Consider the following 13,397-nt stretch of genomic DNA (forward strand, 5'->3'; position numbering starts at 1 on the left):
GGGGGGGGGGGGGGATGAACCCGGAGCCCACTGTGCCACGTAGAACTAGGCAGACACGAAGGGCAGCCACAGCATGACTGCACCCCAGGAAGCCCCTGGAGCCCTCCCACTCCAACGGAGGAACACGGGGGAACCGAGCTTCCGTCTGGAAAGAAGTGCTGGGGATGGGCGTGGCTACAGAGCAGCGGAACATGCTGAACTGAACGCCCACACCGTTACCAGGACAAGCATTGTTACCACAATTAAAAAAGTGGTTAAGAAGGCCAATTTTAGGCGTTATGTTCTGACCCACAATGAAATGAACCTCCCCACACGGAGACGGGGAGCCAGCCTGGCAATACTCGGGGGCGATGCCAGAGCGCTGACGGACTCGCGCACGCCCCGCCCTTATCTCGGCCCGCGGGGCCACACCCCTGTCCCCACCCTGACACACCCCTCCCGCGCACACGCCTGTCCCTTTCTACCGGCGGCTGCCGCCAGAGGCCGCTGTAGCGCCTGCCCTCCCGCCGCCTCACTAGTGCCCAAGATGGCGGTCGCGACGCTTCTCCGGGGCGCGGCTCCGGGACGCGGCGGCCCAGCTTGGCGCTGGAGGCTGCACGCGGTCCCGAGGCGCCGTCTGGCTCATAGCTCTGGCCGTTTTGGCAGGGACCGTACGGGTAGGGCGGCTTGGGCGTGTTTCCTGCTAGACGAGCGCTCCCTGCTGCGCGTGCGCGGCCCGGACGCGGCGCCCTTCCTGCTGGGGCTACTGACCAATGAGCTGCCGCTTCCGGGTTCCCCGGACCACGCGGCCACGCCTCCTGTGCGCGCGGCCTACGCCCACTTCCTAAACGTTCAGGGGCGCACGCTTTATGACGTCATCCTGTACGGGTGAGCACGGGCGTGGGTAGTAAACTTGGGGAGGGGCGGGGGATGCGTAAGGGGTGGGCCTCCGAGGGAGAGGCGGGGCGCTGAGCGGGGGAAGGATGGACTGGACTGTCTGGAGGGGATGCTCAGGGCTGGGGAGTGTGCGCTGGTCTCCCAGGCGAGAGCACCCAGCGGAGGGTGGGCTGGACAACCCACTGTCTGCATCTGCATCATAGGGAGCACCTGCTGGCGTGAATGGAGAGACAGGTGACCCCAGGCCCGTGTGCACTAGGGCTGGTTCTTGTTTCTGGACCCTCTGTGGGGCGAACAGATGGACCTCTCTGTGGGGGTGAACGATGCGTGCCACCTCTGTGCTCAGCCTCTGCTCCTCCTTCCTCGGCATCTCGCTGTAGTTCTGCCTTTTCTGAATGACCAGAGTTGGAGGCACGCAGGATGCAGCCTTTCAGAAGGCCTCTTTCCCTAGTGGTATGCCTGTGGGTTTCGCCTTCGTTAGCTGATTGCTGAGTTTTAAGGTCTCTGCCTTGGATATCAGTTCTTCATTGTCTTTTGTTTCTGTTGGAGTCCAGCTCCAACAGGGGGTCTCAGGAGACTAATGGATGGTGAGGAGTTGGCTTAAGGGGGTGAAGAAACAACACATACACAAAAGTGAAGGTGCTGAATCCCAATCTTTACTTGTGAAGCTAATCATATATACTTTTCATTTTGGCAGGCTCACAGTACTTTGTGGTTACAAAACAGGAATCATTATTCAAAGAAACAAAATTTTATGTAGCTACAATTAGATAAGAAGAATGTATCTTGGCTTATGCATAAGCAAGCATTTTTATTTTCAGTTCACGTTTGCTTTGAGCTATTTCTGCTTAGTTAGCTTTTAGTAATAGTTAGAAATGTCCCAGACTATTGGCCTATACCTTGACTATTCTTTCTTGACTTACTGACTAGAACTGGCGCCGCGGTTATGGCAAGTGGTTAACTTGAAAAGAGAGGCTACTAATTTTAATCAAACAAAGAGTAAGAGCACAAACCATTGTGCACAGGAACAAGAACAAGTTGCCCAGTACCAAGCACTAATCTGTCTTCTTAACATTAATTCTTCTTCTCTAGATTTTAATTTAATTTCTCAAACATTTCCTTGACTATTTTTCCTACAGGGGGTTTCTCATTAAACATTAGCAATTTATGTTCCACAGCTGAATCACTGCATTTAGAGCAAACAGATTTATTCTTTAGAAGTAGTTGCATCAATTGGAAAGTCATGTTTTTTCCTTCATACTTAATGGTCATATGAGAAGTCGCAACTATACTTATTAACAGGAATAGAAAAACAAACCAGCCCATTCCCAGAAACATACTGCCCTCCTCCAGAGGATGGATGCCCTGTGCCATCCACTTCAGTAGGGCCTTGCCTTTGTCTGAGTCAGGGGAGGGGCGCAGCATGCTTCCACTCCCAGATGAGACTCCAGTATTTTGAAGCTTTCTCTGGTGCCTTTTTTGTCAGTGGTTTTGACCTGTCTTTCTCTTGGAGGCTGGGAGGGCAGGACTGGACTGTGGCCTCAGTGTGTGCTGAACTCTGTGGGACTCCTGTGCAGTCTCAGTCCTAGGGCAGTGTTGCTCTCAGAAGGAACCCAGAGGAGTCAGAAGGCATCCCATGCCTGTTTGTCTTCCATCGAGATGTCCCCTTGCCCTGTGGGTACACATGATGAGCCGCAACTTGGGCTTGTCTTGGCTCTCTCTTCCCTCCCAAGTGGCCAGGGTTCCATGACCCACATGGACACAAGCTTTGCCTGAGTCTCTGGTCTCCACTGTATCTGGGCTCTGGTCACCATAAGACCAGCACCAAGAAACAGGAGAGACTTGTTTGGAGAAGAATGATTGCAAACCCTTGGACCTGACCCTTGCATAGGTTTCCCCTGGGGCATGCAGCTTGCCCGTCATTAGGATGTCTAGGACCTGGTCCCTGTCCACCTGTGTGTCCTGCACCCCAGTCCCCAGGACTCCTGAGCCTTTGTCCTTGCTCAGGATCCTGTGGTTTGAGGCTCTCCCTTGCAAGGTGGGGTGGAGGCTGGGCCTGCAGCAGCCTTTGTAGGGGCAGTTGGTATTCCAGACGGGGCTCTATGGGATCAGGAGGAGACCTCTATGTAGGGCTTGGGGGGTTGGCTTCTCTGCCCTGGTGGCAGTGCCCTCCCTCTGCAGGATGCACCTGTGGCCATGTAGAAGTGGAGGCATGTACATGCCTGGGTGCTGCTTCATGGGGGCAGCCCTCCTGTTGGGCCAGACCTGCCCAGAGCCCACCTCCTCTGCCTAAGCTTTGCACGCTGGCAGGGCTGCAGGACTCAGGAGAGCACGGGTGCAGCATTTGGGGTATACTCACATACTAGGTCTTTCATTTCCCTGGGCTCTGCTATGTGGTTTTGACCAACCTCAGTGGAAAGTTTGAAAAGGTAACCTGGCCTGTGTTGAACGTGTGCAGACTCCACTCCTCTCCGTTCCCTCAGTGGTGCATAGTGTCAGCCATCACATGGGTGTGCGCTGTGTCAGGTATTCCAGACCACCCGAGGTGACCTGAAGGTGGGAGGTGTGTGTGAGTTCTGTGCAAAGTCTGCACCATCTGATATAAGGACCCTTTGGATACTGAGGGACGACAGTGCTAAGACTCACGCCCTGCTGATCTTCAGTTCAGATGTAACTCAGATGTCCTGTATTTCATCTGTGGTTCTGCCCCCTGGAGACACCGGGCAGTGTCTGTCTGTGGTGGTAGTCCTCAGAGCTGAGTGGGCATGTCCAGTGTCCTGACAGACAGTGCCACAGTGCTGAGATCGAGAGAGATGCCCCAATCCTGCTCACCTGTGCCTCAAGGCTACTGCTACCGTCAGTCCCCATCAATCCAGAGGGAGCTAGACCTCCTTCTGGTCCCAGTGCTGCAGGGAGGACTTGGGGCCACAACCCAGTCTTGGCTGTACAAAGGAACTTATGTTGTTCTCATTCACAGGCACACCTGGGTGTAAGTGCCCTGCCCCCAGAACCTAGGCCCCGTGAGAAGTAGTGAGGCTGGGGGTGCCCAGCAAATACCAGGTGGAGGGGTTAACTCAGCCTGGGTGGGCATCTGAGCCAAGTAGAGCAGCTAAGCCAGTGTCTGCAGCCCATTGGGAACCAGGGACCTGCCTTGGAGCTCAGGACACACTGGTTGGCTGTGGAGCCCGTGACCCATTCCTGTACCCTCGCCCCTCCCTGCCCTGCGGCTGTGGCCCTCCCCAGCCTCTGCAGCTCCTGTTCTTGCCCTGCAGGGCTCGAAGTCTCCCCTGCTCACCTGGACCCTTCATCCACAGGTGGCAGCCGGCCTGTCCCTCCTCGGGCAGTTGGCAGCCAGCAGCCAGGATGCCCGGCCCTGTGAGGTGGGCCAGGTGGTCACCTTGCCATACTGGCCTTACCTGTGGCCCTCTATCTCCCTCTGCTGGTGCCACTCTCCCGCCTTGCACTTTCCCTCAGCTCGCCCTTGCTCTTCCTTTCTTGCTGGGCTCTATACCCACTTATGACGGCTGCTTCCCGGGTTTCACTTAGTCTTTCTGCTGGCTTTACTGTAGATTTTTAAAATGAAAACATGCATTTGGGTAAAATCCATAATAATGTGAAAAGGGTCATGACGGAAAGTACCCTTGTGCTGCCTTCTCCCTCAGCGTGAATCCCCCACCTAGAGGCCGCTCCTTTCCTTTTTAGTTTTTTGTTTGGAATAATTATAGGTTCCCAGAGAACTGCAAAAGCACTGTGTGCGAGAGGTCCCAGTTTCCCAACTGTGGCCTAGGACCACAAGCAGGAAGCAGAGGGCAGCCAACCTTGGGCTTTTCCAGATGTCTTATCTGTCAAGGATCGCAGCTCTGAGGGTTTACGCCCATGTAGATTCGCTCAACCATGATCCAGATCCAGAACATTCCATGCCTAGGCAGCCTCTCCTGCTCTGGACGGGCACCTGCCCCAGCCCCCCATCTCTCTGTCATTTCAGGAGCGTCCTGGGGAGATATGTGCAGTTGCAGTACCTTGGGGTTGGCTCTCAGGCCTCCCCACTTGGTCACTGTCCCTTCTCCTTGCCTGCTGTAGCCAGGTGGCTATAGTTTCGTGGGCCTTTGCCCTTCACTTTCTGGCAATTAGTAGTTAGCTGGCTGCTGTGAACTCTTGGGTTCTCAGTGTGCAGTTGTCATTTCTGCAGGAAAGGTACCCTGGAGGCAGATGCTGAGCTGTGTGTGGTGGTGTCACTCGTGAGGGGGTTTGGAGGTCTCCCCAGAGGCAGAGGACAGGTCAGATTTCAGCGAAGAGGGAGAACTTCATTAGAGAGTAAGGTGAAGGTACACATTCTCAGAGCAGAATTCAGGCCATCTGAACAGTGAGAGGTGCCTCTTGGGGTCTCTAGCTGTTTTAGAGGAGCTTTTGTGAGGAAGGGGCCTGGGAAGGCATGTGGGATTGGTGTCACCCTGGGATCACAAGACTGTTCATGGTGATATGGCCATTCTCAGGCTCTTTAGGTGGAGGCTATCTCCTCTCTCTGGTCAGTAGATGACATCTGGAGTGTACCCTACATCATAGGCTTCTTTTTCTTTTTTCTTTTTTTAAAATTCTTGATAATTTCTATTTATTTTTTTTTATGTGGTGCTGAGGATTGAACCCAGGGCCTTGCGCATACTAGGCCACACTCAACCGCTGAGCCACAGCCCCAGCCCCATCGTAGGTTTCTTTTTTTTTTAATATTTATTTTTTGGTTAGACACAATACCTTTATTTTGTTTATTTAGTTTTATGTGGTGTTGAGGATCGAACCCAGGGCCTCACCCATACTAGGCGAGCACTCTGCCGCTGAGCCACAACCTCAGTCCCCCATCATAGGTTTCTTAAAACATGGTATTTCCCTTTGTTGTATCTGTTTTAAAAGCACACGTGTCGGTACCTTGCACGGGTGGATCACAAGTGCCCAGGGCAGTTTCCTTAATGAGTGGATTCACGGTGGTCAAGACTGTGGATGAACCTGCAGTGACTTCAAGGCATACCCAATTTATCAGGGGTCTGGCGGTGGCCAGCGGGGAGGAAACCCAGCCTGGAGAGGGGGGAGGCACCCCACAGGGTTCCTTTCTCTTCCTGTCCCTTGCCTTTTACTTCTCCTGTCCCACTTCAGCTGCATGTTTGGTCTCATAAGTAACTGCCAGCTGTTTGCTTTCTGACCAGAGGTGCCGAGTGACCATTCATCTCCTCCACATCCTTGTGGGCATGCAGGTTGCCATCTCTCTCTGCTTTGGCCATTTTGGTGGTGTGACATAAATCTTGAGGTGTATCCAACGTGAGTTTCACTAGTGACCAGTGGTGCCAACCTTGTCACACACTGGCATTCTAAATCCACGCCTGTGAACAGTGTGCTTTTCCATCTTCCGTGGATGACCCCTTGAATTCTGTGATGTTGTTTGGGAGGTATTTGCTTTGACTCACTGTGCCAGGATTCAGTACCTGCCTGTTGCCAGGTGACAAGGGGTGCCCAGGCAGTGTCTGGACTGTGGGATGAGGCCAGAGATGGTGCCGTGGAGTGTATTCCTGCCCACACCTCTTTCTCTGGAGAGAACTTAGTGCCCTCTGGCCTGGGAGGGGCTGGGGCACCTGCTTATTATGGCTCTTCTCTCCTGTGCCCCTCCTGGAGTCGCGGCTTCCATGGGGCTGTGGATTCAGGCTCAGTCCACCTCCGCAACCCAGGCTGAATCCTGGATGTCTCCGTTCCCTACCAGCAAGTCTTTATGAGTCCCTGTCTTTAAGTGGCCTTGATTTCTGTCTGGCCAGGGTCATTTGAGTGGTGCGGTTCAAATCCCTTGCAGTGGGCAGTGTGAAAGTTAGCGTGTTTCTGGGACTTACTTTGGGGTAATGGGCATGAGTATGGGCAGGGTGTGGCCTCTCAGAACACTGCACCTGGCTGAGCCCCACTGGCTCTCACTCCCTCCACCTCAGGACCCACCTCAGGACTCTTGGGCTCTTCAGTGTCTTCCTGGGACTGCAGAAGGCAGGTCCTGGCTGTCCACGGCCTTCTACCTCCTGGAGCCAGGATACCTCTGTGTCCCTTCCATGAGGCTCACCCCCTTGCCTCTCTGCAGGGCAGTTGGCCGAGTCTCATCTTTCCCATCCTGGCTCAGCAGCTGCTCAGCACAATGCCTTTCCGTGGGTGTTGTCACTCTGCAGCCTGTGATGGGTCTGGCCCCACCGAAGCGTGGCTCTCAGTTCCCACGTACTGTTGTGCAGGAGCAGCCCTGGGAGAACAGGTGCCAGGCTCCCTGTACCTACTCCCGCAGTGCCCCTGTGTACCTACGTGGGCTGTGTTATGCAGGTGCAGCCCTGGGTGGCCAGGTCACAACTGTTGGCCTGCTGGTCCTCACTGCGTCTGTGTGCTCTTGTGGAGCTATATGGTCCATGGTGGCCGTGTGCAGGGTTCTCTTGTCACTTCCTGGGTGTTGAGACCAAGGCCCTCTTTGGACTGCAGGCTGCAGCCCTACCCAGCCAGGATCACGACTTTCTGCACATTGGTCTCTGCAGGTCACTTGTGTGCTGTGAGGACATGTGTCTGGAGGGGCAGTCCTTTGTGGTTGTGGCCATGGCTCTTAGCATGTTGGTGTGCAGGGCATCCTTGTCTGCTGGGTGCTCTGTGCCCTGGAGGCCCAGCCCATCGTGGCCTGGGGCACCATTCTCTGCCCACTACTCCTCACTATGTGCTTGGTGAGCTGGCTGGGGGCGGGTGCTTCTGCCTGCCCTCGAGCCTCCTGCCTCTCTCCTGGCAGGCTCCCCGGGTATGCAGAGGAGGCATCAGGCTTCTTCTTGGAGTGTGACAGCTCTGTGCTGGGCGCACTGCAGAAGCACCTTGCACTGTACAAGATACGGCGGAAAGTTACAATGGAGCCGCGCCCAGAGCTCCGAGTGTGGGCGGTGCTGCCCAACTCTCCCCAGGCTGACCAGACTGCACCGCTGCAGGAGAGGGCAGAGGCCACTGCCATCCTCACCCGCGATCCCCGGACTGCATGCATGGGGTGGCGGCTCCTTACCCAGGAGGAGGGTCCAGCCCTGCTGCCCCGGGCCCAGCTTGGAGACCTCCAGGATTATCATACGCACCGATACCAGCAAGGTATGAGTGGGGCAGGGCTGTGGGGTAGCAGGGTAGGACAGCTGGGGGCTCCTGGAGGGCAGGGCAGGGGCTGGGGGTGGTTGGCACAGGTGGTGGGCCGTGGGAGGGCAAGGCTGCTGGTAGGCCCATCTCTGGTTTCTGATCCCCACAGGCATCCCTGAGGGGGTCCGTGACCTGCCCCCAGGGGTGGCTTTGCCTCTGGAGTCCAACCTGGCCTTTATGAATGGCGTGAGCTTCACCAAGGGCTGCTACATCGGCCAGGAGCTGACCACCCGCACCCACCACATGGGTGTCATCCGCAAGCGGCTCCTTCCTGTGCGGCTGACTGGCCTCCTCCCTGCAGGCGGTGTGAGCCCCGGCACTGCAGTACTGACTGCATCGGGACAGGCAGCAGGCAAATTCAGGGCTGGCCAGGGGAATGTGGGGCTGGCCCTGCTGCGTTTGGAGAAAATCAAGGGTCCTCTCCACATCAGGATCTCTGAAAGTGATCAGGTGGCAGTAACTGCATCCGTGCCAGGCTGGTGGCCTGTGGCCACCAAGTAGTCCTAGACACCCTCCACTCTGCAAGCCTTAGAGTTACGGGGCGCCTTGGGGCCTCTGTTCCTGGTATTCAGTCTGTCTGCTGTGCCCTCTTGGGTATGAGCAGGGTGAACGTGGGTGCTCCCTGTGGTGGCCACTTGAGCACACCTACCTGGGGAGGTTCCTGAGTGTGCATGGTTGCCCCGGGCTTCAGGTGGGTGCATCCTGTGGAGGGTCCCAGACTCATGAACTGACTGTGGGGAGTTCAATGCTGGGGACAGGATGGAGAGCCCGCGTCCACCCGTGCGCGGTGCTGAGTTCTTGCCTGGGCCAGGCCCCGGATGAGCTCACACACGGTCTGTGAGCACAAGAGCGTGAGCCTTTGTCAGTCCTGGCAGCTCCCTGGCATTGTCCCCCACTGGGGGGGATGTGTCCTGTGTGCCTCCAGAATGGGTCACTGGAGGAGGCGGGCACCTGTGTGTGCCAGGTAGCTCTGGTTTTGGGTGGCCAGGTGAGCCCTGCTCACTCCACACTGGGAATCCAGCCCCTCCTCCGGAAGCCCCAGGAGGGGCAGGGCCCAGCTGCTGCTGCTTTCTCCCGCCTTACCTGTTTGCAGGTTTGGGGACATATATGTGTGCTTTCAGTCAGTGAGCGACTTGCTGGTGAGTGATGGCCTGTTTGAACCACTGTCTTCTTCCCTCTGTTGCCAAGTGGACTGGCCACTGGGGTAGCCCTCGGAGGGACTATTAAAGTGTGACCTGAAGCAGCGCCTTGGGAGTCTTGTCTCATTCTGGGTGGGAGGAGGCTGTTCTTTGTTTTGGGGGTCTGGTGGACTGGACACAGGAAACAGCTCTCCCTGAAGAATAAGCAGACACAGCAGGTGAACTGAATCTGGCTTGTAGTGTAGCTCAGTGGAGGAACCCCTGCTCAGCATGTGCAGACCTGGGTCAGATCCCCAGCACCGCCTGAAAAGCAGATAAGTAACCTGTAATTCACGGAGTCGCGGGCGCTGCTGCACTGCAAAGACTGGGGAAGTCCCAGGGGTGGGCCTGGGTGAGTGGAGGGCCCTCTAGAACCTGTCGCCTCGGGTGGGGGCTGGGACTCAGAGTGAACTCTGGCCTGAGTACAGGGGCTCAGGAGGAGGCCGGGCATGTGTTAGTTGACTTGTGTCACTGTGACCAGAACCCCTCTCAGGAGAACTTAGAGGAGGGAGCTTACTGTGCTCATGGTCTCAGAGGTCTCAGTTCACAGTCGGCTGATTCCTTGCTCTGGGCCCAAGGAGAGGCGGGACATCATGATGGAAGGATGGAAGGACGAGGTGGAGGAAAGCTGCTTAGCTCCCAGCAGCCAGGAAGCAGAGAGAACAGGAGGCACCAGGGGCAAAAATATCAACCCCAAGGCAGGCCCTGGTGAATCACCTCCTCCAGCCAGAGCCCCCGCCCGTGGTCACCACCCCCAGAGCAGGAATCAGTTCAGATGATGAGCCTGGCAGATGATCATCTCAGTCTAACCATTTCACCTTTGGGCATTCCTGTATTGTTTCATGAGCTTTGGGGACACCTCATGTCCTACCCTAACAGGGAGAGGAGGAGAAGGCCTGGCTGTCATCAGCAGCAGCGGACTGGTAAGTCGGTGATGAGGGCTCTGCCAGCTGGCGAGCACAGGTGGACTCCTCGGGCAAGGACACAGGCAGCCTGACCCTGCCACAGTGCTGCTTGTGGCTGCTAACTGCCGAATGCCCAGGCATGTTTTCAAGTGCCCAGGCTACCAGCCTGACGGTAATGGAATGGACTCCTCATGGACACACAAAGGCTGTCCAGGCCCCAGCATGTGCACACAAGGCCTCAAGGGGAACCCAGGGCCAAGACCATAAGAATAGCCAAGTCCTCCCTCTTTTCTGTCTGAAGAAACATGCATTTCAGTTTTGTTGAGCACTGGGGCACGAAGGGGGTCATTTTGGTAGAGGGCAGAGGCCACTGCCATCCTTACCTGTGATGAGGACTCTGTTCTCTGGAAACTTCTGCTTGTTGGAGCCTCAGGCCCCGCAAAGGACTGACCTTTTGTCCCTGCCTTCCAGCCCTGCAGGCTGCATTTACACTGACGTTAAAACCTCTGAGCAGATTCTAGGCCAGGTTCCTCTTGGGTTGCAGCCTTGCAGCCAGGCATGTGACTGAGCCCAGCGCCAAGCTGAGCCACGTCTGCACCCCTGGAACAGGACTTCATGTAGTGAGCTTGAACCACCGGGGCTCCTTGCTGCCCAGGGGCTGTGCTGTCCTGGCAGGGGCCTGGATGGCTTCCTGGTGGGGAGGAGGCCAGGAGGCAGATGTGCTGTGGTCACAGGTGCTCCCCTCCTGCCCGTTCATCCCTGGTGTCCTCAGAGCCTTCCAGGGCTGAGATCTCAGAATATTGGGCTGCATTGAAGAAATGGGCGTTTGCTGTGTTTTGTCCCAGCATTCAGAAAAGGATGTGCTTGTGATAAACACGCTTTCCCTGTTGACAAGCCAGCCCAGCTCCATGCAGAGCCCTGGGCCTGCTCCAGCTGCACACAGCCCCTGACCTTTACGATGGCCACACCAGCCTTAGGAGTGCTGATCTGTACGAAAGCTGGTGCAGACACTTGGAAAACTCTTTGTTGGCTTTCAACTCTGCTTTTTAGTTTGTCTTATAAAAAGTACAAAATTCTGAAAAATGTACTGCCATAATTTAAGGCAGACACAAGTGAAAACCTTTTGGAGAAAACCGTTTCCACACCAGCCTCACAGATGGACTGCTGAGAGGAGATGTGGTCCTTAGGAAGTCCTACTCATCCAACTGAGCTCTGCTGAGATGTCAGTCGGGAGCTGCTGCCAGGGACAGGAGGGCTTGGGAAAACCAGGGCAGTTAACGGGCAGGCTGCAGGTGATGACTGCAGGTTCCTGGGAAGGCAAGGCAGGCATACCCTGACCCTCACTGCAGAGGGCTCCCTGTGTGGAGCTGGGGGGTATTCCGAATCGCCCACTGCAGGGAAAAGGTGGAGAAACACTGCCTCCTGGGGGTGGTTAGTGTGCACAATAGAGGCTCCCAGGGCCTTTCCTGTAGGAGTTGTCAGGGGAGAAGGGGGCTCTCCCAGCCAGAGGGGTCTTTAAGAGGTCTTTAAGATATAACATGCAGGGGAAAGCTACACACACACACACACACACACACACACACACACACACAGTGATACCATGAGCAAGAGCCAGCAGAACAACAGGCAGTGGAACCAATCTGCAAGAGTAGGGTGTTAGTGTAGCCAGACACGTACAATAAGTATATCAAATTCATTTAACGAAGTAAAATAAGGGATTTAAATTTGAGAAAGTTGAAGTCCAGAGCAGAATAGTGGTCACCAGAGGCCAGGACAGTAAGGGAGAGGCCTGGGAGTCGCAACCTGGAGGAGCACTGTTGCACTGGAGGTGACCAGCGCAGGTAAAGTGTGTCAGAGGTCCTGCATGGTCAGTGAGTTAAATGGGCAGCCAGGTTACCTGCCTATCCCGAGGGATCATTGGGGGGCACAGATGTACAAAAACATCACACTACCCCTAAGGAGGCACAACTATGATCAGCCTACGGGAAATAAGTAGATGTAAGAAGCAAGATGCGGGCTGGGGTATGGCTCAGCAGTAGAGTGCACGTATGAGACCCTGGGCTCGATCCTCAGCCCCACATAAAAATGAATAAGTGAAATAAAGTTGTTGTGTCCAGCTATAGCTAAAAAATAAATATTAAACAGAAAAGAAGCAAGAGGCTGTTTAAATGGTCATGTGGATTTGGAAAAGCAAGAGAATCTCCAGTGATAAAAATAGAATATGCCAGCCAGGCATGGTGGCACTTGCTTGTAATGCCAGCAATCTGACCACTCGAACCAGCAAGGGGAGGATGGGTATCTATTTCTGACAAGAAACAAGCACCACTTTCCTGGGAAGCCAGAACTACAAGGTCCTAAAAGTAAAAAACCCTCAGGCTGGGCATGGTGGCATGGCCTGTAATCCTGTTGACTCAGAGGCTGAGGCAGGAGGATGCACATCTGAGGCCAGCCTCAACAATGTAGCCATCCCCATCTCATTTAAACAATAAAAAGGGCTGGGGATGTGGCTCCATGGTAGAGCGCCCAAGGGTTTAATCACCTGTACCAAGAAAAACAAGAGTCACAAAACCCACCAAACCCAGTCCCAAGTGTTTCCGGAAGAACTGGAGACTGCAGTGTCTGAGGATCGATGGGTGTGAAGCACAGAGAAGCTCCTGGAAGACAGTCACAGGTCCAGGGAAGAAGTGAGAGCTGGGCTGAGAGGTCAGGAGAGAGGTGGCTGCACGTGACCTTTGGTGGCTCAAAGGCAATTCCAGGGGACAGGAAGGAGCATCTCCAAAGAAATGCTGGCTGGGAACACAGCACTGGGGAAAGCCTGCAGACCCCAACTGCACGGCTGCCTGAGGAGGCGGAGGGGAGGAACCAGCCAGCCCCGTGGCTTTGTTTGTGGACATTCAGTCTCCACTCCTCACCTGGAGGCCGGGCCTGGCCTGGCTCATAAACAATGAGGCGTTGTGAGGTCATCCTGTCCTGGCCTGCGCCTCCTGAGAGTGGGTCACCTCTCTGGTCACTCAGGCCCTTGGCCTGGGAGCAGTCACTCAGACTGGCCTCGAGGCAGTCGCAAGAGAGAGGCTGGGAGCTGCTGCTCATGGCCTGAGCACTACTGGGGATGGCCAGCACTGTGGACCTGGCGGAGACGCATCTCCCAGGCACTTGGAGGAATGGACCAGTCTCGTCTCTCGTCCCTGTGCCTCGCTGGCTGACTTTCTGCCCTCTGTGCGAACCCCATGGAGCGTTGGAAAGCTTGTAGTTCTTATTAAAGTGGATTGGTAAA

The 13,397-nt window shown here is 55.4% G+C and overlaps 1 protein-coding gene across 2 annotated transcripts; it reads left to right on the forward strand.

Moving 5' to 3' along the window:
* Positions 1–494: 494 nt before the first annotated feature.
* Positions 495–9,284, forward strand: Iba57 (iron-sulfur cluster assembly factor IBA57). 2 transcript variants are annotated; one of them, XM_015498765.2, is made up of 3 exons: positions 495–867; positions 7,658–7,998; positions 8,150–9,284. In XM_015498765.2, the coding sequence occupies exons 1-3, from the start codon at positions 527–529 to the stop codon at positions 8,539–8,541; spliced, it is 1,074 nt and encodes a 357-aa protein (XP_015354251.1). In that variant the 5' UTR covers positions 495–526; the 3' UTR covers positions 8,542–9,284. The 2 variants fall into 2 exon arrangements, with proteins under 2 accessions (XP_015354251.1, XP_048657313.1); XM_048801356.1 differs by lacking the exon at positions 495–867 and adding an exon at positions 964–1,110.
* Positions 9,285–13,397: the final 4,113 nt, after the last annotated feature.

Source organism: Marmota marmota, unplaced genomic scaffold (assembly GCF_001458135.2).
Source record: "Marmota marmota marmota unplaced genomic scaffold, marMar, whole genome shotgun sequence".
Lineage (NCBI taxonomy): Eukaryota > Metazoa > Chordata > Mammalia > Rodentia > Sciuridae > Marmota > Marmota marmota.